Here is a 21693-nt window from a genome sequence, read left to right on the forward strand (position 1 = left end):
CGCGCAGTCCTTGGGATACGGCGAGCGGACCGTGCGACGTTGGATCATGGAGCAGGATAAACTGCGCAACTTTAGTGGCTCCAAAGCGCGCAAGCGAAACTCAGGCAACTGTGGAGCAATGCCCATCATACCAGACGCCCACGACCTTGTTATCCACATGAAAGATCTCCGTCGTCAAGAGCTTGTTGTGACGTCGTCACACATGCTTCAGTTCCTCCGCGCTGACCATATCGACTGGATTGAGAACTACATGTCGACACGCAAGACTGGGTACAAGTCGTTGCTACGGCTCCTCCAGCACTTCGCTGACCGCCATGGCTTTTCCAAGCAGCGAATCTGCAGGCAGAAGAAGACACAGGAAGACCTTGAAGCAACACGCCTCGAATTCGGACGATACTTCCACGACAAGTATCCTGGGGTAGCAATGGACACTGTTTACAACGCTGACGAAACGGGAATGTACTACGACATGTGTCCAAGTACGATTTGGGCTGTTCGTGGTGGTGGTAGTTATGTAGCCAACTCTGAAAGCCACTCCTACCGTATGACCGCGCTGCTCACGATTCGTGGAGATGGTGCCAAGCTGCCGATTCTTTTTGTCATCCGTGGCAAGGCTGGTAGCGGTATTGAGACCAACGAATTCGACGACTATCCCCCGGGCCACTTCTACGCCATGCAAAAGAAGGCGTGGATGAATGGATCGGTATGGAAATACTATCTTCGTGAGGTGCTCCAATCAAGCATTGAAGACCCATCAATTCTCCTGGTGGATAACTTCGATAGCCATGTCAGCGAAGAAAGCGAGTGTATTGTCCGCGACGAGCTTGGAAGTGAACTGTGTCCACTTCCACCAAACAGCACTTCTCATTGTCAGCCGTTGGACGTTTCTATTATGGGACCGTTCAAACAGCATCTGCGTGATTTGTGGGTTGTCACTCAGAACACTGCAACAACTGCAAAAGCAAAGCGCATTGCCATGATTGAACGTGCAATTAAGGCGTGGGACATGATTTCTGAAGACGAATCTTCGTTAAGGCCTTGCCGAAGTCTATGTAGATTTTAGAATTAATGTTGAATACTCCAAATGATTGTTTTTATTTTTTGTTTTGTACTTGAAATTTGTATACATTTTTTTAACCTCGGCGAGGATCGAACTCGAGACGAATTGCAATGACTGGTACCCTTAATTTGCTGTACAGACACACACCGGAATCTTGCAGTGAGCATTGCGCGGCTGCCTGCCGTCTGTTCTAAAGGGTGAAATTGGGGGGGTATTAGAGACCCTATGGCTTGAGACCATTGACCCAATCCGTATATTTTTTTATTTGTCTTGAATTCACTATGAATTATAATAAATTTATGGGTCGTGTCACGTTTTTAGTGATTGGGTTCCTTCAGCACCTCGAAGTGTGTAACCTTCTCGTGATAATATGAATGCTCATCATTGTATTCCTGTATCATTCAGTGTCCTGTGGAAATAGTTATGTTCATCAGCGTTTTCTGCTTCAGCATAACCATATACATTGATAACCTGTAGAAAACTATAGCGTAATTCAATTTTATCATCTTAAAATAAACTGATGATGGGTGAGGTGTAACGCAATTGGTCAATACAAACGGACTCTCTATCCAATGACAGCGCTCAAATCCGGCCTTATTCAACGTTTCCGACCACCACAATACACTGTACAATAACGTTAGGTGTAACGTGACGAATCTGTGATTTACCGAAAGATCGGTGATTTCCTGAGCCTTTCACGCTAAAGCATCTCGTAAAGAGCAGACTACCCCTGGCAGAACTACTACACTGGCAACGTTACTGCAGGTGTACTCTGCTCTTAGCTATGGATAGGGTACAGTAATGGTCTCTAATGTCAAAATCCCACCCGCAACCGTACTGTTATTGAACACAACCGTGTCTCGTACGGTTGATACTTCACCAATATAACTGTGTAGTTAGTTGTACGTAGTAATGCATGATTCGTTCATAAGAACGTAATCAGAGTAAGCGGTGAAAATCTCAACCTACGAGCCGATACAACGGCGTTTCGGGGTTTCGGGGTTTTGTGCCTACACCGGTATGACTTCGTGTACATTAGTGTGCAAGACCTCTCTAATACTGCATGGCAACCCCTTCTACTTCTTCTTGGCCTTGGCTTTGCGGTCGTCAGATGCCTTGGTGAGTTTGGTGTCGAGGGCCTTCTGCATCGCTTGGCGGGTGGTCGTGTTGGTCGGCGGCTGTTTCTTGGTGGCTTTGGCCCTCTCGAACGTGCGGACGGCCGCTCCACACCCGTGGATCTCGGCCAGTCCATGGGCGTAGCAGAACTTGTACTTGCAGAAGCGGCACATGGATCCGTGGACGTGGGTCTTTTGACCGCACGCGACGAACGCGCACGAGTTGGCCGACGCCACTTGCCGGTCCAGGAAGCCCCACTCGTCCTCGTCTACAAGTACGTGGTCATTGTACCCTTTTACAAGCAACACTTCGGGCTTGGCTTTGTTTTTAGACGTCTTTTTTGGCGGCGGCGGCGGACGGACGGTGCGCGCCAACCGGGCCAAATGGAGCTCCTTCAACGTGGCGTTCATCTCCTTCACTACAGTTTCTTCTTCTTCCGAAGATGCTGAGGAGGATTGGTCCGACTCGGCGGCGTCGGTCAGAGCCGCAAATGCACTCGGAATGGCCACGCTAACCTTCTGCTCATCCACTTCAACCACAGAGTCCTCCTGGTCCTCCTTCAATGGCACTATTTCTGGTGGAATGGGCACTGTCTTGCCTGCTCCTTTCTTTACGGTTTGACCTTGCTTCTTCTATACATTTATATCCCACTAAGATACTATAATAGCTATCATCATGAAGTAAGTACTTGTGGTTTGGGTTGGCTTGAAGTGGCTTTCGCTGGCTTGGTAGTAGCTACCACCGGGGTCTCTACCTCCGCCCAGTCGCCTTCGACTGTGATATCCGCATACTCTTGGGCACTTTGACACTCGCCGTGTAGTTCAAAATGGTCAATCTACGTCGTATGTACATATACGATTGGGAATCCGTTTACATCCACTTTGATTTTCGGTGTACCAGTGTCTTGAGAAACGGGTGGTTGCCCAGCGTATCCGTATCTCCAATCAAAGCCACATGTCGCTTGGCTCTGGTGACGGCCACATTCATGCGGCGGTCGTCGGCCAAGAAACCCACGGCATTTTTACAGTTGGATCGGACCAGACTCATCACCACCGCCTCCTTCTCGCACCCCTGGAACCCGTCCACGGATCGGATCTCGAGCGTCGGGTGCACCGGGTGCAGCAGGCGCCGCAGTACACCCACTTGGCCGTTGTATGGGGTGATCACCGCCACCTCGGATGGCTTTAAGCCAGTCGCGAGCAACGCTGTCACATGCTGCGCCACCACCTGCGCCTCCCCTGGGTTCGACTTGGACGCTCCAAGCAGAGTCTGCACCCCTCCTCCGCCTTCGTCACTAGTACATGCATCCCTAGTATTACTATCTGCCCATATACGTGTACTACTACCTCTCTTCGTCCAGGCCACACCCGGCCGTGTCGATGAGCAACAGTGTCGCATCCAAAGCATCGTTGTCGTGTGGGATGGTCACGTGGGGAAGATGGCTCAGCTTTCTCGAGGCAACGCTGTCGCAGCTGGCCAGTTGGCTCGCGTACATGGCTTTGGACGACCAGTCGGAAATAGCACGGTGCATGCGATACTGTGTCGAGAGCATCCGCACGACGCACTTCGAGTGCTCCATCTGTGTGACACGGTCAAACAGAGTCAGCCCCAGCCCTTGTCTCTTTGCACTTTCGCTCTGGATGGTCGGGGGCAGCTGGTGGTGGTCGCCGGCCAACACGCACCGCCGTGCCCGGAGGAGGGGGATCCAACAACTCGCTTCCAGCGCCTGCGCCGCCTCGTCGATCACGACCACATCAAACACCACGTTTCGCAGCAACTTGGTCGCCGCGCCCGCGTTCGTGGCAAACACCACATCGCTATGTTGGATGATCTACGCATGCCACCGTGTCACACATACAGTCGCCTATAACATGTATATGGTACATCTGCGACGACGTTTTGCTCGCGCTCCCGAATCTCCTTCCGCAGAGCTTTCCGCTCCTGTCGCACATTCTGAAACGTGGCTTTGGTGGCTTTGAGGGTACCCAGTTCCTTTCGGATGTCCGCGATGATCTGCGTGCCCTCCGCCGCCGCGATCTTGGCGTCCAGACAGTATTTGAGCACCGCCGGAAGCAGCCGCGCGGGATGACCCACCCGCGTCATCCGCAGGCCCGCCTTCCGCCTCTTCGCCGATTCCGCGGCTGCCATTTTGGCCAATATGTTGTCCACGGCAACGTTGGATGGCGCACACACCAGCACCTTCATCTTGTACGTGCGCACACATTGCCGGATGAACTCGACCAGCGTCGTCGTCTTCCCCGTGCCTGGAGGACCGTGGATCAGCGCGACGTCCTTGGACGCTAATGCGAACTGAATGGCATCTACTTGGGATGCATTCATGGACGATGGAGGGTTCGTGACGTCGAGAATGGCGGGAAGCGGGTTGGACGTTGGAGCGGCCCCGTGAAAGATGCTACGAGAAAGAAGAGATTCAGTTGAGAAGTGAAGACACTTGTAGCATGTACACGTTGACGATGTGTTGGGCAGGTCCGTCCGAGAACTTGGCGAGCTCGTCCAGCGCGTCGTTGAGTTTTCGATACGTTGCATCGTTCACCAGTCGATCCAAGCTGCATGTATCGTCAGGGGGTCATTGACATCATCATGGAATGATCAAATGTTTACCGAATGGGTTCGTTGTGATAGCCGTCGCTATCCTCGAGGTCTTCAAACGCTACCGAGATACTGTTGTCATCGACCTTGGTCACGATGCCCTTGGGGAACCCGTCTGCATTTGTTGGAGTCAAAGAAGCCGTCGGAATGCACATCGACACCAAGTCCCCGACACTGAAGTGATGCGCGCCGAACTCGCGGCCATGATTGTGCTTGAGCACCAGCACCGTACGGCCAAAGAGACCCGTGGACGCGGACGTCATAAACAAGCGCAGGAGGACGTTCGGGTTGGACGTCGCCGGTAGCGTGTCATTCTCGAGCTTCGCCTGGCTGATCTCCGCCTCTCGCTCCATCTGGAGAAGCTTGCGCGTCTTGTCGAGCCATCGTTCGAGCGGGATCATCATCGTCATGACGACTATGAAGAAAGCACCTGTCAAAATCGATACCAATCCTCTACAACATTATTAATACAGGTACTACTGTGCTTTCGTCGCAATGAACGCATGTTCGCGAGATGTCCTGGGTCACATCATGCATTGCTTATCGCCCATGGACTTGGCATCGTGCTTCATCCTGACCAAGTCAATCCACGCTGCCTGGATCTCCTTTGTGGGACGCATGACGTCGCTGAACATGGCACATCTCCTCGAGAAGCACCAAGACGCGGTGATGACATTGCTACGACACGCGTCACGAGCTCGCAATGTCGTGCTGACAGGGAGCCACAACCTCGTCACAGACAAGTACTTGAAGGCGATAAAAGTCTACTTGGACAAGATGGAGCACCTCACTCATGTATCTCTGTCCTATTGCACCAACTTGACCATCGTGGAGCTGGCGTCGCCCACTCTCGAGTCCGTCGATTTGATCGGATGCGACCACGTCACGACACTGCACCTTCGATGTCCCGAATTATTGTCCCTCGACCTTTCGTGGTGTCGGTTGCTCAACGCTGACACCTTCGTCACTACCAGCCGCGTGCCGCTCCTAACTCGACTCGTCCTCACTGGATGGGAACCGTCGGTGGACGTGGACATAGCTCTTCTTCTTCTCCCCTGTCCCCGCCTGACCTTCCTCGACGTCACCCATGTCGCGCTTTCGAACGCCGGCCTCCATGTCCTCTTTTCCGTCGCAATGTCGTCGCTTCGAACGGTCGTCCTGTCCCAAGCCCAAGCCAACGTGTGGGTCGATGGCACGTGGTCCGTTGCCGAGTTAGAAGCGTGCCGCCGTCGCCGACCAGACATCCAAGTTCTGCTTCGGTGATCCTATATCTACTAACGTCCATATGGTGGACAAACTGAACGGTCGCAAAGCGCAGTTAGTATGTCGATTAACAGTTAAAGGTAGTGCGGATGGTATCGTCGGGTGTGTTTCCAACCAGCAAGAAGACTTCACGGCGAGTCGAATGATCCGCTCGGATCGGGTCCATGTTAGCGCACAGCTCGGCGGCATTTCTCAGAAGGGTGCGTCGGCGTTAAGGGGGTGGTTCTCACATAAGTCTAGCCTAGTTACGTACTTCCTCTGTTCCAGGTTACTGCCGACATTTCAAAATTCGCATGTTCCAAGTTACTGGCGACATTTGCATTTCATTGGCTGTAATTCTTTAATTTCTATCAATATCGAACATTTATGACATTTCATTGGCTTACAATTGCTTTAAGCGCTGATTATAAACCAATCTTTTGCGAATATTCATGCAATTCCCTTTCAAACAAAGTATCATTCGCCCAAATTGAGTGAGGGCTCGATTGTCTATGTAAATGTCGGCAGTAACCTGGAACAGATAGAGGAAGTACATGTTCATGGCCAGCACTCGTTGGACTTCAAAGTATGCTGTGGGCGATATTTATACTTGAACAAAGTATACAGTACCGATGCGTCCTATGTACTGTAGTATGGTGCACTTCATCTAAAAACTTCCAACTGGCCAAATTGAAGAGTGGAGGTTTTATGGAGGGAGTATTTAACGTGCAATTAATGTAGTTAAACCCAAAATCCAGATACGTTAAATACCGATTTCATGCGTTTTATCACTGGAGTGGGAGGTTAAAGGTCCCAACTGCCTCCGGATATTAAATACGGATAAGAGTCATATACAAAAATCAAGATACATTTGAGCGGCTACCCCTAAGGCCAAATATCCAAGCGCCTATGTAAAATACCGCTAGGTTAAATATCTATTTCTGGACCAATTCATCACCAAATTTGAATCTGAGACGTAGAATTTCTTCACCACATTGAGACCTGTCGATTATACGTCTCAATTTGCTGCAATTTTGAGTAATGAATATGAAATAGAAGTCAGAAAATTTTGTGAAAAGTTGGTAGTTTATAGATGACGTGCACCATACTTGAATCCTAAGTTACTGTACTTGCCGTGTTATACCTCGAGGCTTTCAAAATTATTTATGGGGGTTGCATTGAAGATGAAAATGGAGATCAACAGTTCCAAACTGTAACGGTTTACAAATCTCATATTTCACATATTTGGAGTACCGAGCGAAGAAGCCATCCATCCTTCCCATCCATTGCCACACGACGTTCTACGTGCCAATCGATACCCATCGTATGTCTAGCTGTTGTCGTGGCTTCGCGACGCTGCTCCAATGATCGCTCGTTGATCGCCCAACACATTGCCAGTTGAAACCACGTGGATGAATCGAATCTGCCATCATCAGCACCGGTTGCCGCGACATGTCTCCACGTGGCACCGCCATTCACTCATTCTTCGCTTGGTCTAATGTCGTTTCTGAACCGAGCGTCGAATGCCCAAGGCGACAGACAGCCCGTGGTCTGCCCAGCCAGCCAAGCCCGCCCCGCCTTCTTCGAGACCCGTCCATCGAGATGCGACGGTCACGTCCGTTCATGTCTCGTCTATGCTCGTCCACCCAATCAACGCATGCAGTAACGTCGTGTTTACTCCAGCAAGTTACCACTTCGGAAAACACGTTTAAACGAGTTTGACAGGCAAAGCCCAAGATCATGGACACACGTTTTAGTCTTGGAGACGTAAAACGCGTGTTGACATCAATTGACTGGTCACATGCGTGGAAGTTTCAGCGCCTGCGATTGGCGTTCAAGATCTGTTAATGTAGCCAATGTTGGTTAACGTAGGGGGAAAGCCCTAGGTTAACGCATTTCTCAGACTCTCACTCGTTCAGTAGCCGCCCTCGTCACTTTTGCTTTCGCCATGCGCCGCCCGGTCCACGTCCAGGACCAGCTCTACCACGAGGTCCTCAGCGACGACTACTCGGACAACCCGTTTCACTTCAACTTTGACGACGATCACCTCCGCCAACCGATCATTCCGTTATCCAAAGAGGCCAAACTGGCGCGGCGCCGGGCGCAGATCGCCAAGTCCGCGCAGAAGCACCGCCTCCGCATCCGCGAAGAGATTGAGGCGCTGCAAACCCAGCAAGTCCAGCTAGAAGCGGCGCTGGCCAGAGCCACATTGTGGTGGAAGGAGGCGGCGACGAGGGAGCGCGACGCGCGCGCGGCGTCCGAGACCATCAACAAGCACCTGAGGCAAATGCTGCGCCAGACCAAGAGCTGTGCCAAGCACTGGCGCGACTACAAACAAGAGATGCAACAGACTCCTACTATTATTTATCACCCCCCGACTACGAATTCAAACTAGTATTACTACTTAGTATTTAGTACTACTACTTTTTAACTTGCTTCCATCATGGGCTCGGCTTGTTTGGCCCGCCCAGCGTACGGTCCCTCGTCAAAGTACTTGGTCAATTCCTCCACGGCCCGCGCCCCTACAAAGAAATATATATTATTCGAATTATATATATTAACAAAACGTGACCATACCCAGCACATGCTGGAACTTGGACGCCAGGAGCGCGTCGACGATTGCGAACTTCCACTCGCGCGTGGTTTTAGTCGGCTCTGTCTGTCGGTCCACGAGGTACTCGATGAACCCGCCGTACGCGTGCAGCGCCTCCAGTCCCCACGGGTGGCCTTCATATCATAATAATAATTCAATATTAACAAAACGTGACCAACCATCCAGCTCCATTTGGTTATTACCTTGTGCCGCGACCGTCTGCAACAGCGTGTACACTCCGACGCGAATGGGTTCAAAGGGCTGGCGCAGGCACTCCATGAGGTGGTGCATCGTACTGGCTCGTCCGGAAAACACTCCTACATGTCTATTTATCCAATATATATATATATATATATGCCATACCAAGGGCGTGAAAGAGGCGGCTGTGGTACGTCCACAGTGTCGCATTATCGTCTAAATAGACGGCAGTTGGGGTCGTGAGGCGGGTTCCTCTAGCTAAAATGGTCGCGACGGCCATAAACACGGATGATTTCACTTCCAAGAGCGTCGACTTGCCCAGCGCCAGCCACGCCTCGCACAGACTTCGGTGGGCTAGCACCAGTCCCAGTTCTATTCCGATATATCTATCAATATATATATATATATATATATACCAAATTTGGCCTGGGCAGTTTATTGGAAAATCGCAATTTAATACCATCAAATGTATACTACACATACAATGTATATGAAATGTTCGATATATATAAATTTAATACCATCAAATGTATACTATACATACAATGTATATGAAATGTTCGATATATATATTATATATATAGTCCTTGTCGCCCAAATTTGGACTGGGCAGTTTATTGTAAAATCGACTTGAATCTCAATTTAATACCATCAAATGTATACTATACATATATTGCATATGAAATGTTCGACTGGGCCAAATCCTTGGGCAAACATTCCTCAACTACCATTGGTTAGAATTTTGGATTTAATCAATTTCATTGGCTAGTCGATTGTCTGCCTTTTGGCTGTCGCTATTCGATTGGACTACCCACTCCAACTTCGAATACATAATATATATATACATAATATATATATATATTATACCTTTGTCGGAGGCACTGGCAAACGCTGCGACGGCGTCCATGGCGGCGATCTGTTTCTGTGGGTCCCCCCCCTGCAAGGCGGATTCGACGGCCCCCAAAAACGCTTTGGCGAGCGCCGCGTCCTTCCAATTCCAGCTCTGGACGGAATGAGTCGCCGCCAAAGTAGAAAACGATCCAATCAGACGCAGCGCATTGCCGCCCACGAGCGGATGGGCCGCCGTCGCCACGAGATGCGTGAGTAGATCTATGCTCCATATTGTATGCGTTGTGTATAAGACCAGACTTATATAAAGTGTACCGGACTGAAACACGTAAAGCAGGCCAGTGCGGGTGGTGCAGAGGTTGGGGATGATGTCGAGGATGTTGAGCTGGAAGAGCGCGTCTGAGGACTGGATGCCTTGGACCACCTACATATATAAGAGAAATACTCAACAGAGAGATCAGAAGGAGGAAGGCAGAAGTACCGGCTGCACCAACCCCAACGCGATACTCTCGGCCATCACGACGTCGTTCACGCTGCAGCACTTGGACACTAGCTCGAGAAGCCGCACGTATTCCACAGAGTTCTCCCGCGATGGACTACATATATCTATGTGTGAGGAACGAAGAAGAATCGCGATGGATATGCACCGAGACAGGTAGTCGGAGAGGAGGTCGCGCAGACGCTGCAAGATCTTGTGGTACACGCCCGTGTCAGGCGCAGACACCAACTAATGACGAGGATGAGACTGACGCTCCTTCCACGTGGACATGGGAAGTGCACCTTGAAGAGAATGTTGCTGGCGCGGCGGGCAATGCCCGAGTCCTCGTCGAGAATGCAGTCGCAAATGGCATGAAGTAATATGTCGTGGTCCTAATACCGCCACCATATTCAACCACGGACAAAGGGAATGGATCAGGATGGTGTACCATGCTGGCATGGAATTGTGCGGTCAAGTGGAGATCCACCATGTCCAACGTGAGTTTCTTCGCGGCGGCTTCGTCGTGCGAAATGCCTGCCACAAGGAAGGGAAGCATGGGTTCCTGGAAGAGAATCTCGGGGCCAACGTCGCTGCGGAAGATGCGTTCGAGGCATTGGCACACCAAGTTCACCTACCACAGGTGTGAGGTTATACGTTGCTTTAGGAAGGACGTACATCTTTGGTTGCCCCCTTGTTGCTCGCCTCCTGCAGGCATTCGAAGACGTTGGGCATGGGGACTTGGAGAAGGAAATCCTTCACCAGCTCCTTCTCCAGGAGGCACTCGCGGTTACCCGACGTCGCGATGGACCGCGCTTGGAACGTGCTCAACGCCGACCAGGTGTCCATGGATCTCTCCTTGATGTTAGGGCGTTCGAGAACTTTGGTAGATGTCCGGATATTTGTATCCGTATCTTCCAACCTGTTGAAAATAATGCAAAATATTGACCAAAACTAGCTGAAATGTTACGAATAATATCCCAAATCTGACGAGAAATAGAGCCAATCAGATGCCTCCATTATCATTCGTCCTTCAAGCACCAAAATGGCCAAACGGAAGCGCAACAAGGCGGCGGCGGCGGCAGCATCCAGCGACCCACCAGCACCGACAGAGAAGAAGGCGAAGAAAGTGTCCAAGAAGACAGCGCCAACTCCCGCTAAGCAGAAGGACGGCGATGACGATGACGACGACGGAGATGACGACAAGGACGACATTGAGATGGACCTCGACGAGCTCGTGGCAGCAGGTGGCGCCTTATCGCAACTCGGAGCCCACGACGCGGCCGCGGAAATACTGGCTCAGGCGCTAGCCCTTTCCCCAGGGAACGTGGACATTATGAGCTCCCTCGCCAGCGCGTACGAGGCCTCTGCCCAGAAGGACGAGGCCCTGGTCCTCCTCCGCCAAATTACCCAAGTGGCGCCGACCCACGCCTCGTCATGGTTCCAACTCAGTGCGCTCCTGGTGGAATCGAACGACGTCGACGGCGCCGTGGACGCCCTGAAGCGCGTGATTGAGCTCGAGGACACCCCTGCCGCGTACGCAGCGTTAGCGTCATGCTACGGGGAGCAGGGCAACATCGATGCCGCCGTGAGCTTATTCGAAGACGGAGTCCTGAAACATCCGACTTCGGGAAAGTTCCACTTCAACCTCGCGACGATGCTGGCGGCGCGAGGAAGGAAGAAGGACCGCAAGCGGGCCGTGGAAATGTACGGCAAGGCGGCGGCCTTGGACCCCGAGACCCGCGCCGAAGTGCTCCAAGACTTGGCGGAATTGCATAAGGCGATGGGCGAGACAGACAAAGAAACTCTAGCGTGTATTACTTCAGAGGAATCGTAAAGTGTTTGTTTCCGATGGTCACGTGCACTTGATGGAGGTCCAGCGGGACTGGCGGCGGTAACGACGACGTTTCTTCTTGATCGAACGAGGTCAACGCAGGCAAGATGCAAGTGGACGACCCGACGCTGATGTGCGGAAGGGGGTCCTGAATGCATGTAAAGAATGTTGGTGGTGCTGCTTTCTTTGCAGGTCAGATTCGAACACGTACGGCGTAGTACACTTCGCGATGGAACTGGGCAAGACACTTGTCCACGCAGCGAATGACGTGGCAGACGTCGGCGGCGCCAGACACGACGGGCACGGTGGCGAACAGCCGTGTGCGCTCGTCGTTGATGAGGACGCGCAGCCCTTGGACACTCACGCGAAGTCTGCGCAAGTTATGGCACGATGGAGAATGAGATATGTCTCTACGCTGTACCGCTTTCGATAACGAAGGGCCAGTCGAAGGGCGGCCACGAAGGGGTCGATTTGGGCCCGAGTGAGAACAAATGTGCGCGACAGACTGAGATGGAACATGCTTTCTGCTTTGGCTTGGTCATTTCCGTCGGAGTTCTCGGTGGAAGGAGACTCCATGGGCACCAGCTGCAAGTCCGTCAGCCCAGCTCGCGCTTGGGCTTGATGCATGGCATATTCCGCCATCTTGCGCATCAATTTGGTAGGGTGTACTGAAATATGTACACATGAACATGTCAGTGACAAGGCATGACGACGGACGGACGGTGCAGGCAGGTAGGTACCTTGAAAGGACACATACGACGGCCAGTTGCCATCAACATGAGGGAACGTGCGGGTCCATGCTGCAGAGGTTGACCTTTCCTCAACCCGCGGTCTCTTCTTCGTGCGAAGGTCGTCCTCGTCGCTCTCCAAGTCACTTCCGCTGTCGCTGTACGCAACCAAAGTTGCCGCCATTATTATACTTCGATGTGAGAAATCCTGAAATATATATTGAAGTCGGAATTATCAGGTTTCCAGGGAGCATCACAGTCCGAGAGTGCCGCGACATAGTCCCCTCAAGTCTTTCCTATGATAGAGAGATAGCGACGCTTCCCAAGACGCACAACCGCCGCCGCCGCCGCCGCCGCCGCCGCCGCACGACCAGGACATGCGGCTGCCTCCTCCAGCCGTTCCAGTGCTCGGAATGTTTGGTGGTCGAATAGGATATCCATCGACGGGGAATAATATTTTACCACAGTGTTCCATTCGATAAAGTATCGCATGCCTCGTAGTATAGAAAAATGAATGCAATTTCATGGATTATGCAGAGGTACTTTAATGAAGGGAACCCTGTTTCACAAAGTTACTGACTGCTGCACCGCGAATTATTCAAGCCGCCACTACTGCCCCTCGAGAACAATGAGTGCGTCCGCCGCGGAACGAGAGATGACCAAGGAACATGCTGATGGAGGATGGCATGTGTGTTTGCATAGGTGACGAGATCTACCCCATCAATCTCCTCACGGAAGAAATGCGCACCGACGAAACGGAGACGAGGATCCGCAGCATGCGCCGCCTTCGAACCATCGCCCAGGCTCTCGGTCCCGAACGCACGCGCTCCGAGCTTCTCCCGTTCCTCAACGGTAGGATGACATCCCATTCGTCAACGTCGTTGAGTGCGATGCTCTGTAGAATCCACGGACGACGAAGACGAAGTGCTTGTTGCGATGGCGGAAGAGTTGGGCACGTTTGTCGACTTGGTGGGTGGCCCGAGCGCCGCGTCGGTCCTTTTGACGACGCTCGAAGTGCTTGCTACCGCGGAAGAGACTGTAGTCCGTGACAAGGCCGTGGCGTCCATCAACAAGGTCCTGGACGTCGTCACGGACGCGGCCGAGTTGGCGTTGCCGCTCATCAAGCGGCTGACCGAAGGCGACTGGTTCACGTCCCGCGTGTCCGCGTGCTGGATCTTCCCCGTCGCGTACTCCAAGGTCGACCCTGCCAACAAGAAGGAACTACGCGAGTACGTCCGTTCGCTCTCCTCGTCCGAGTCCATCATATGTGTACATGTAGCCTCTTCACCACGCTCTGCGCCGACGACACCCCCATGGTCCGCCGCGCGGCCGCGTTGAACATTGGCGTACGCGTCCCTCGCTCGTTCCATACTTGCTCATCCAGAACCTTCCTAGAAATTCGGCGCCAAGATCGAGCGCGACATCTTCGTGTCCACGATCTTGCCGCTCTTCAAGTCGCTGACAGTGGACGACCAGGACAGCGTCCGTCTGTTGGCCATCGAGAACTGCGCCGTGATCGCCAAGCTGCTCAACGAAGATGAAAACTTGTCGCATATCCTGCCCGTCGTGCGGTCGTCGTGTGAGGACCGGTCGTGGCGCGTGCGCTTTAGCATCGCCAAAGACTTTTTTCCGGTACACAATGTTCCTCTCAAAACGAATTCTTTCCTCTCAAAACGAATACCACCCAACCCAATCAATGTATGTTAGCTCGCCCAAGCGATTGGAGCCAACATCACCGAAACCGAACTGCTCCACTTGTTTGTCGTGTTGCTGCAGGTATGTATATATATATATCTTATTGGCATATATATATATTATATATATATTAGGACGCGGAAGCCGAAGTCCGCGCCGCCGCCGCTAAAAACATCTCTGGCTTTGCGGGACTGGTCAAGCAGTCGAGCTTCATGGCCGAGATCTTCCCGCAGCTCCAGCCCTTGTCGCAGGACGTTGCGCCAAACGTTCGCAGTACGTTTGGTTGTGTACCCATATATATATATATGTGACACTGCTTTTGCAGCTGCGGTATCCATTGTAACGATGGAAATCGCGCCAAAATTGGGCGAAGACGTGACCAAGACGTCGTTGATTCCGATTCTGCTGCAGTTTCTCCGCGATGACGTCGTGGACGCGCGGCTCAATGTGCTCAAGCGCATGGACAACATCTCTCCGTGGATGTCCTCGTACGAGTCGACCCTCCTTCCCGCCATCACGGACCTGTCCAAGGACCTGCAGTGGCGCGTGCGCGAAGCAGTCATCCTCGCTTTGCCATCCCTCGTCACCACGCTGGTATGTGTATCCAACCATGTCTCACATTCAACCGTGTCGCATATATATATATAGGGCGCGGCGTACTTTCAGCAGCATCTGCTCGACATGTTCCTGAACGCGTTCCAGGACATGGTGAGCGAAGTGCGGCTGAGTACGACCAAGATCCTGCGCGATATCCTCGACGTCGTGGGGAGCGACTACGTGCTCGAGAGCGTCCTGCCCAAACTGTCCAAGATATACGAAAACTCTGTCACGTACCAGGAGCGTGTCAACGTCTTCCATGCATTGGGGGTAATATATATATATATGTATGCAACTGTATCTCAGATTTGGGATGTAGCAACTGGCCAGCGCCAAGGCGTCGGTGCAACTGCTCACGGAATTGACGGCGTTGTCTGTGAAAGGCGCTAGTGACAAGATCCCCAACGTGCGGTTCACAGTGTCCACGACCCTCGAGGTGCTGGGCAAGAGTACGACGGACGCCGCCGTGTTGGAGTCGATCCGGACCAGCTTGACGGCGCTGCAGGCAGATGCAGACCCGGACGTCAAGTACTATGCCAGTGTCGCGCTCGACACTGTGGGCACTTCGAGTTAACAACATAACGTTACTAGATATAATACCATGATCAAGTACTGTAGCTAGTGTTAGCCCTACTGATTGATTCCATATATTCTGTGTGCTGTTTTCATCGCCACACCTTGACGACGCCGTCGCGGGCACTGGACACGACCATGGGGCCATGCACGTCGACCATCTTGAGGTCCAAGATGCAGTCGTGGTGTGCGGGGGACGCGGCGATGGGGCCGCGGCGTTCCAGGGCTGGGTTGGCGTAGCCGTCGCCGTGGTCGCCGAACGAGGACGCGTCCTGGCAGAGCAGGATGGACGGCGGCGCCATCTTGCTCCACACAACTTCGGCCTTGGACAGTTTCGGGTCTTCCGCATCGAGGCGCCACCACCCGTCCGGCGCCACTTGGCTGTCGTAAAAGGACGAGTCGGGTCCCGACACGGTCAGCGACTTTTTCGGATGACGGAGGTCCCAGAACCGGATGCGCCGGTCCTCGCCCGCCGTGAGCAAGGAAAACTCGGACGGGCACAGCATCGCGCGGATTGTCGGCTCCTCCGAGTACGGAGTGGTGGCCACGTCATCGAGCGCTTGGGCAAATTTAGGCGGGCCCAAGATGCTGCCCATCACGTCCTTCATCCGGCTCGGTACTTGAACGTGGTGCAGCGTCGGACACTTGTCGGCGCCGAGCATCTGCACCTGCGTGTGCAATGTCCGAAAAACGGCGCGGCAGGCGCCGATGCTCAAGTCGAACACGGCGGCCTCCGAGTCGCCCGCGGCCACGTACACGAGGGGGGACGTCGCCGCCAGGTCGGGCTGGCCACACGGGTAGGTGGTCAAGCACGGCTCAACGCGGTTGATCGGTTGGTTGGATGAGTGGCGCCATACACGGATGAGCAGCTGGAACCGCAGGTCCCACAGACAAATGTACCCCCGGTTCGTGCCCACGGCCAACCACGTCGCATCTACTAATGTCGTTAACAACTAACTAACCACCACAACTAATGACTACTCACCGGACGATCGGGTCATGCACGAAATGTGACCCAGTTCGACGCTGACGTGGAGCTTCCACGCCTCTCGCCGAAATCGCAGGTCCCACCTACTCGCCATTACCATAAGCCAAAACATAATATATATATATATATATAGTAGGGGATACCCGTAAATAAACCCACGGCGGGTGCCGTAGATGAGCAGACTTTCCGTGGCCGTGTTGACGTGGTTGAGTACGAGGACAGCGTCGTCGACGAGGTGGATCTCGCGGAGGCCGATGGTCTGGTACTGCTGGACGCTGGTGGTGGCGTTGGAGGACATGCGATCCACTCGGAACACGTGGACGCTGCCGGTGGCCGAGCTCGTGGCGATCGAGTGCGAGTGATCCAGCACCACCATGTCCGTGAGGACGCCGCCTTGGGCCTCGTACGTGCCGCGACTGCTGGGGTTGCTACCATGTGCCAGACCCTTGACGCTCCAGATCTTGACGGTGCCGTCGCCCGACGCGGACGCGAGGAACGATCCGTCTTGGGCCACGCCCAGGCGGTGCACCGGTCCCGAGTGTTCGTTCATTTCTGCTACGAGCACGTTTTCCCGAGGTCGCCAGTCGCGGGTGGACGAGTACGACGAGGATGGGACTTGCAGCAGCGACGGGGGCGGCAACCCCGACGACGACGACGACGACGGCGGCTGCGGGGTCGACGGCGCACTACTGGCCGCACTGACATTCGACGCGACGCTGGTCATGGGCACCGGCACGTCGGGCGGTTTGAGCGCCCCCATGTCCATGGGCAGCGGCGGGATGTCGAGCGCCATGAGTCGCGCCAGCAGTTTATGCGAGTGGAACAAGGCCGGGTCCAGCACCATGTCGTGGACGGACGCCGCGTTGAGCGCTTTCTTGCGGGACGTGGGTTCGGCGTTGAACTCGGACAGACTCGAGAGGCCCGTGTTGAGGCCGTAGAGCCGGATGATGTGCAGCAGCGGCAAACTCTCCCACTTGAACAACGCCGCTGCGTCGCCAATCTTGGCTGGCTTGAGGTACGGAAACGACAGCGGAAACTGACTCAGCGCCGTGTGCGTGGTCGGCACGCGCAACACGTGCATGGACGTCCGCGGGACCTTCTTGGGGAACGCCAGCGGAAGGTGGCGCGACTGGTTGGCGCCGCTGCCGGCCTGCATGCGCGCCATCTGCTCCGAGTTGAAGAGCTGGATCTTACTCTGCATGTGCATCGACGCCATCTCAATGTACTGCTGCATGAGCTGGAGGCGCTGGGCGTCGTCCGCGTCTTGTCCCAATGTCATCTTGTCGAACCGGTCCAGCGGTTTCCTCGCCGACCGAGAGAGGTGGTGGAGCGGGGGGGGGGGGTGGGCGGGCGAGTACCCGTCGGTGGAGTCGTCGCTCGAGAGCTTGACGCGGTTCCGCGCCGAATTGTGCACTTCCATCACGTCCTCATACATCTCGGCGTCGGGGACGTACTCGACCAAGGACATGTCGGGGGGGTGGTCGATGGGGCAGTCCCTGGAAATGAGCGCTGCGTCAAACACTTCGCGGGGCACGGGGGGCTGAAGCGCGTTCCGAAGGATACTCACCACGTCGTCGGTGCTGGTCGCGCCCAGCTTGACCTTGCGCCGCATGTACGGGTGCAGCAGCGGCATGAGAAACACGAGCGTGTCCACGGACCCGAGCTGGATGGCCACGGCGGCGATGAGCTGGATGTTGGCTTCGCGGATCCACCACCCCGGGTGCAGCAGCAGCGGCGTCGTGAGCTTGGCCTTGTCAATCAGCGCTGGCCGTTGAAACAGCCCGAGCGAGACCAGTGTGGCCAGACAGTGCAACGCCCTGGCTATGACAATCTCCTGGACGTCGATCAGGGCTTGCTCGATGCAGGGCAAGATGTACAGCTCCGCCGACACGCGGCCGACAAACGTGCAGACGCCGGGGATGTCTTGGAAGAAGGCGGCGCGGAGCTCCCAGTCTCGGTCATTCAGAAACGACAGCAGCAGCGGCAGTACGTTGTCCAGCGTGTATTCGCGGCCAAAGAACACACACAGCCGCGTGATGTCGTGCAGGAGCGCGCGCTTGACGAGCGAACTGCTCGACTTTTGGTCGGGCGCGGCGATCTGGATGACAAAGCGCGCCACGGCCGAGTGCAGCCGGTTGAGTTCGTTGTCAAACGTGCTGAACGTTGCGTCCAGGTTGCGCCCTTCCTTGGCCTTTTTCGTGGTCGCGAAGCCGCGGGCAGTATCGGTGGCCGACGGCTGGTGCAGCGCGCGCTGTTTGAGCGCACAGCTGATCTCTAGGAATCGCCGCGATGTTTCCGCGAGGAGAGGGAGGCACTCGGCAAATGCGATGCGAACGCTTTCCTCAACGTCCACGGGAAAGTTCTGCAGCGCGGGGAGAATGTACTGCGGGAACACGGCCGCGTCCGAGAGCGGGAGCACGGTCACGACGGACACGAGCGACGTGATGCAGCGGATGGCGGCGGCGCGGACGGCGGCGTTGGCGTCGTCGAGCACTTCCATCACGTACGGAATGAGGCGCTGGAGGCGGACTTCGTCGTCGGCGTGCGCGCCCAGGCGGGAAATCAGCTGGAGCCCCGTGAGTTTGGACTGGGGCACTTGACAGTGTCGCAGACTCGAGCAAAGCAGAGACAGCACGATCATGATGCCGTTCGGGGGGGGCTTTGTCGTCTGGTTGACGGCAGGAGGAAGCGGGGATGGCTTCTCACCCAAGTCTTGGTCCATGTCCGAGGTCCCGGGGGGGGGCGAGTCGCCCCTGGAAGTCGCCGACTTGGCGCGCTTCAGCGTGTCGTGCTTGTGCTTGGCATACGCTTGATATGTCGACTGCAGCTTTGGAATCGCGTGGGCATCGCGTCCGAACGGCCCCCCCTTGCCAGGAGACGCCACACTTTCGTCGTTGTCTCTGGCTTCTTCGTACGGGGACGACATTTCGTCATACATGCGCTGCAGCACGTTGTCGGTAAAGTGCGCGCGGTCGCTGCCGTGGCCTTCCTTGAGGCGGTGGTTGAAGAACACTTCGCCCTCGCGATCGTCGACGCCTACCAACTCGCGCACAATGCGGGCGTAGTACTTGCATACGAGGCGGATGCGGGCGTCCGGCAGCTTGCCTCCCCGCGTGAGTACCAGCGCCATGAACCGGAACAAGAACGAGTCGAAGTAGGGCGGGAAAATCGAGTCCGTGTACTGCTGCCGGTACTGCGCCGCCGACAGCCGGCTGCGGTGGTCGCGCTGGAGCATGTGGCGCACCATGTCGCTAACGGGACCGTCCTGGATCTTCTGCAGCACCGACATCACCGCGTGCATGTCCCCCGTGCGATAGCGCAAGAGCGTCGGTAGGTCGAACAGCGGTTTCCCGCCGTGAAAGAGCTCGGCGATCACACACCCCGTCGAGAAGATGTCCATGGCAGCGGTGAGCGAGCCGCCCTTTCGCGGGGTCGCGTTGTAGGACGACGAGGGCGCGAGCGATGGCGGCGGCGGCGGCGTGCGACTCATCTGCTTGTCCCACTCCTCGGCGCTGATCTCACTGTCCGCGAGACGGGACAGCGCATCGCGGTTGCTGCCGTAGAAACGCTCGGGGGCGACACTGCAGCTCCGTCGGGACGCATCCGACGCGCAGAAGTAGTAGTAGTAGTCTGCCGGGTCGTCTTCGGGGATGTACGTGGGCTTGAACGGCGCAAAGTCGGTGAGAAAGATCCAGTTCCACGACGTGACCATGACGTTCTCCTGCTTAATGTCGCCGTGGAAGATGCCCTTGGAATGGCACTGCTCGAGGGCTTTGAGCAGCTGGAACGCGATCCACTTCTTTTCAATGTCGGTCAAGAACGGACGGGTGTAGATGCGGTCATACAGATTCGCCACAAACGACTGCCGCACGAGAAAAGCCGCGTTCGCCTTGGTGCCCATCTCAAACACCGAGTACGGAATCACATTCGGAGTCGACTCGACCGAGCTCAGAGCGGCGTAGAGGGTCGCCAGTTGGTGCTTGGCCGACTCCAGGGACTCGTGGGTGTCGTGTTTACGGTAGATCTTCACCACGACCACACCTTCTTCGCACTTGCACTGCACTGTCTTGAGGAACTTCCCATCCCCGAGGAGGTTGCTGAACACGAGGTTCATGGTGTTCCGGTGAGGTACGACGCACTCCATCAGCAGGGTGCGACATTGAGACGCCGTGTCCAGCTGCGTGCTGTTCGCAGGCTGAGCACGCGGCGCCGCATTCCCCATAATCAAAGTCAAGGAACGGAATCGCCGGATTTCTGCATATTTTTCGTCGTTTGATTCTATCTTTGTTAACACATCTATATGTCATTTTAAATGAGACTTATCTATAGATAATAGATTGGTTTCACTCGACCATTTCACGTTGTGGGCGTTAAATTTCCCATGCTACAAGCTCATCGTTATTGTACGTACAGTTTACAGTACTGGTATACCCATCAGCACGACTCTCATATGTATTCCTGTAGCATCCAACGAGGCCAGCTTTGTAGCACATACAAGATGGTGTACCAACACATATACGTATAACATCTGAAGTGCTGGTAATCCAGCCGGTCGACAAAAGCGAACAGAATCGTTAGGTATAACATTTACAAGGTGTAAATAAGGTAGCTCGAATCCTCATATTGTTGGCAACGCTTGGGAGTACTCCATCAAAACAAGCATCCCCTTGAAAGGTAATACAGTACTGTATTCAGTGTGAATTGCAAGTACAGTACATTCATTCCGGCGTTCATCAATGGTCACCATCACAAGACTGTTACTGGGAAAGAGGGAATGCAACGCCCACCTTGACTTCGAGTTCAGACGGAATGAAGTTGTCTAATTGGTCACATAACTACGAAGTTCGACAACTATTCTAGCCAATCGCAGCCTATTTCGAATAATTTTAATCACTTCTGAAGATGATAAAATTGCACATCGTACGTACAGTGAAATTTGTTCAGCACTGGCAATATCGCAATGAAATAAAGAGGTCATTAAGAGTAGAAGGAAAACAATCCAAGAACTTCGATTACTACCGTAGACAAACAATAAGCGTAAGCGTTCGACGCGATAGCGCAGTGGTTAAACACGTTGTGTGTCTTGAGTGAGCCCCGGGTTCAAGTCCCGGGCGCGTCGAACTTTTTTCTTTGAA

The 21693-nt window shown here is 54.2% G+C and overlaps 8 protein-coding genes and 1 non-coding gene across 15 annotated transcripts; 4 read left to right on the top strand and 5 right to left on the bottom strand.

Annotated features, from left to right (window-relative positions):
* Positions 1-2055: 2055 nt before the first annotated feature.
* On the bottom strand, positions 2056-5214 carry H257_15438 (hypothetical protein). The gene is made up of 7 exons (XM_009843551.1): positions 4799-5214; positions 4642-4743; positions 4061-4589; positions 3523-4007; positions 3074-3470; positions 2865-3011; positions 2056-2808 (listed from the first exon to the last, which is right to left on the bottom strand). The coding sequence occupies exons 1-7, from the start codon at positions 5194-5196 to the stop codon at positions 2137-2139; spliced, it is 2730 nt and encodes a 909-aa protein (XP_009841853.1). The 5' UTR covers positions 5197-5214; the 3' UTR covers positions 2056-2136.
* A 63-nt stretch (positions 5215-5277) lies between these two features.
* On the bottom strand, positions 5278-6141 carry H257_15439 (hypothetical protein). The gene has a single exon (XM_009843552.1). It carries the CDS (start codon positions 6028-6030, stop codon positions 5593-5595), a length of 438 nt encoding a protein of 145 aa, XP_009841854.1. The 5' UTR covers positions 6031-6141; the 3' UTR covers positions 5278-5592.
* A 1103-nt stretch (positions 6142-7244) lies between these two features.
* Positions 7245-8469, top strand: H257_15440 (hypothetical protein). The gene has a single exon (XM_009843553.1). It carries the CDS (start codon positions 7977-7979, stop codon positions 8421-8423), a length of 447 nt encoding a protein of 148 aa, XP_009841855.1. The 5' UTR covers positions 7245-7976; the 3' UTR covers positions 8424-8469.
* On the bottom strand, positions 8196-11025 carry H257_15441 (hypothetical protein). Of its 4 annotated transcripts, none has more exons than XM_009843556.1 (11): positions 10822-11025; positions 10595-10777; positions 10449-10538; positions 10322-10395; positions 10150-10264; positions 9984-10092; positions 9687-9929; positions 8985-9191; positions 8825-8938; positions 8606-8755; positions 8196-8550 (listed from the first exon to the last, which is right to left on the bottom strand). In XM_009843556.1, the coding sequence occupies exons 1-11, from the start codon at positions 10990-10992 to the stop codon at positions 8456-8458; spliced, it is 1551 nt and encodes a 516-aa protein (XP_009841858.1). In that variant the 5' UTR covers positions 10993-11025; the 3' UTR covers positions 8196-8455. The 4 variants fall into 4 exon arrangements, with proteins under 4 accessions (XP_009841858.1, XP_009841857.1, XP_009841856.1 ...); XM_009843555.1 differs by having other exon boundaries at positions 10316-10395; XM_009843554.1 differs by having other exon boundaries at positions 9687-10092; positions 10316-10395.
* A 146-nt stretch (positions 11026-11171) lies between these two features.
* Positions 11172-13165, bottom strand: H257_15442 (hypothetical protein). 4 transcript variants are annotated; one of them, XM_009843561.1, is made up of 4 exons: positions 12718-13125; positions 12399-12645; positions 12189-12348; positions 11172-12125 (listed from the first exon to the last, which is right to left on the bottom strand). In XM_009843561.1, exons 1-4 carry the CDS (start codon positions 12887-12889, stop codon positions 11961-11963), a joined length of 744 nt encoding a protein of 247 aa, XP_009841863.1. In that variant the 5' UTR covers positions 12890-13125; the 3' UTR covers positions 11172-11960. The 4 variants fall into 4 exon arrangements, with proteins under 4 accessions (XP_009841863.1, XP_009841860.1, XP_009841861.1 ...); XM_009843558.1 differs by having other exon boundaries at positions 12399-13165; XM_009843559.1 differs by having other exon boundaries at positions 11172-12348.
* Positions 11189-11954, top strand: H257_15443 (hypothetical protein; the record flags this gene model as incomplete). Its single annotated transcript, XM_009843562.1, has 2 exons — positions 11189-11893; positions 11940-11954. 2 exons carry the CDS (start codon positions 11189-11191, stop codon positions 11952-11954), a joined length of 720 nt encoding a protein of 239 aa, XP_009841864.1.
* Positions 13166-13293: 128 nt separating the features above from the next.
* Positions 13294-15645, top strand: H257_15444 (hypothetical protein). Its single transcript, XM_009843563.1, has 10 exons — positions 13294-13337; positions 13408-13557; positions 13607-13934; positions 13985-14051; positions 14101-14337; positions 14413-14481; positions 14535-14673; positions 14726-14994; positions 15049-15267; positions 15317-15645. The coding sequence occupies exons 1-10, from the start codon at positions 13334-13336 to the stop codon at positions 15569-15571; spliced, it is 1737 nt and encodes a 578-aa protein (XP_009841865.1). The 5' UTR covers positions 13294-13333; the 3' UTR covers positions 15572-15645.
* Positions 15557-20804, bottom strand: H257_15445 (VPS15 protein kinase). Its single transcript, XM_009843564.1, has 3 exons — positions 16702-20804; positions 16556-16641; positions 15557-16504 (listed from the first exon to the last, which is right to left on the bottom strand). The coding sequence occupies exons 1-3, from the start codon at positions 20778-20780 to the stop codon at positions 15663-15665; spliced, it is 5007 nt and encodes a 1668-aa protein (XP_009841866.1). The 5' UTR covers positions 20781-20804; the 3' UTR covers positions 15557-15662.
* Positions 20805-21605: 801 nt separating this feature from the next.
* On the top strand, positions 21606-21677 carry H257_15446. The gene has a single exon. It is a non-coding gene; the product is annotated as a tRNA-Arg (tRNA).
* Positions 21678-21693: the final 16 nt, after the last annotated feature.

The sequence above is a fragment of the Aphanomyces astaci genome (genome assembly GCF_000520075.1).
Source record: "Aphanomyces astaci strain APO3 unplaced genomic scaffold supercont1.70, whole genome shotgun sequence".
NCBI lineage: Eukaryota > Oomycota > Saprolegniomycetes > Saprolegniales > Verrucalvaceae > Aphanomyces > Aphanomyces astaci.

What these genes read in the sequence shown, in the direction of transcription:
- H257_15439 (XM_009843552.1), bottom strand. Translation starts at nt 6,030, where the DNA reads ATGTCTGGTCGGCGACGGCGGCACGCTTCTAACTCGGCAACGGACCAC.
- H257_15438 (XM_009843551.1), bottom strand. Translation starts at nt 5,196, where the DNA reads ATGACGATGATGATCCCGCTCGAACGATGGCTCGACAAGACGCGCAAG. An exon ending in TATCACAACGAACCCATTCG is followed by an intron (nt 4,744 to 4,798) that starts GTAAACATTTGA and finishes CGATACATGCAG; the next exon opens with CTTGGATCGACTGGTGAACG. An exon ending in AGCAAAACGTCGTCGCAGAT is followed by an intron (nt 4,008 to 4,060) that starts GTACCATATACA and finishes TGGCATGCGTAG; the next exon opens with ATCATCCAACATAGCGATGT.
- H257_15444 (XM_009843563.1), top strand. An exon ending in GCTTCTCCCGTTCCTCAACG is followed by an intron (nt 13,558 to 13,606) that starts GTAGGATGACAT and finishes GATGCTCTGTAG; the next exon opens with AATCCACGGACGACGAAGAC. An exon ending in CGTTGCGCCAAACGTTCGCA is followed by an intron (nt 14,674 to 14,725) that starts GTACGTTTGGTT and finishes CTGCTTTTGCAG; the next exon opens with CTGCGGTATCCATTGTAACG.
- H257_15442 (XM_009843558.1), bottom strand. Translation starts at nt 12,889, where the DNA reads ATGGCGGCAACTTTGGTTGCGTACAGCGACAGCGGAAGTGACTTGGAG. An exon ending in GCCCTTCGTTATCGAAAGCG is followed by an intron (nt 12,349 to 12,398) that starts GTACAGCGTAGA and finishes TAACTTGCGCAG; the next exon opens with ACTTCGCGTGAGTGTCCAAG. An exon ending in ATCGCGAAGTGTACTACGCC is followed by an intron (nt 12,126 to 12,188) that starts GTACGTGTTCGA and finishes ACATGCATTCAG; the next exon opens with GACCCCCTTCCGCACATCAG.
- H257_15441 (XM_009843554.1), bottom strand. Translation starts at nt 10,992, where the DNA reads ATGGACACCTGGTCGGCGTTGAGCACGTTCCAAGCGCGGTCCATCGCG. An exon ending in CACAATTCCATGCCAGCATG is followed by an intron (nt 10,539 to 10,594) that starts GTACACCATCCT and finishes TGGCGGTATTAG; the next exon opens with GACCACGACATATTACTTCA. An exon ending in CTCTCCGACTACCTGTCTCG is followed by an intron (nt 10,265 to 10,315) that starts GTGCATATCCAT and finishes AGATATATGTAG; the next exon opens with TCCATCGCGGGAGAACTCTG.
- H257_15440 (XM_009843553.1), top strand. Translation starts at nt 7,977, where the DNA reads ATGCGCCGCCCGGTCCACGTCCAGGACCAGCTCTACCACGAGGTCCTC.
- H257_15445 (XM_009843564.1), bottom strand. Translation starts at nt 20,780, where the DNA reads ATGGGGAATGCGGCGCCGCGTGCTCAGCCTGCGAACAGCACGCAGCTG. An exon ending in CGCCGTGGGTTTATTTACGG is followed by an intron (nt 16,642 to 16,701) that starts GTATCCCCTACT and finishes AATGGCGAGTAG; the next exon opens with GTGGGACCTGCGATTTCGGC. An exon ending in GTGCATGACCCGATCGTCCG is followed by an intron (nt 16,505 to 16,555) that starts GTGAGTAGTCAT and finishes CGACATTAGTAG; the next exon opens with ATGCGACGTGGTTGGCCGTG.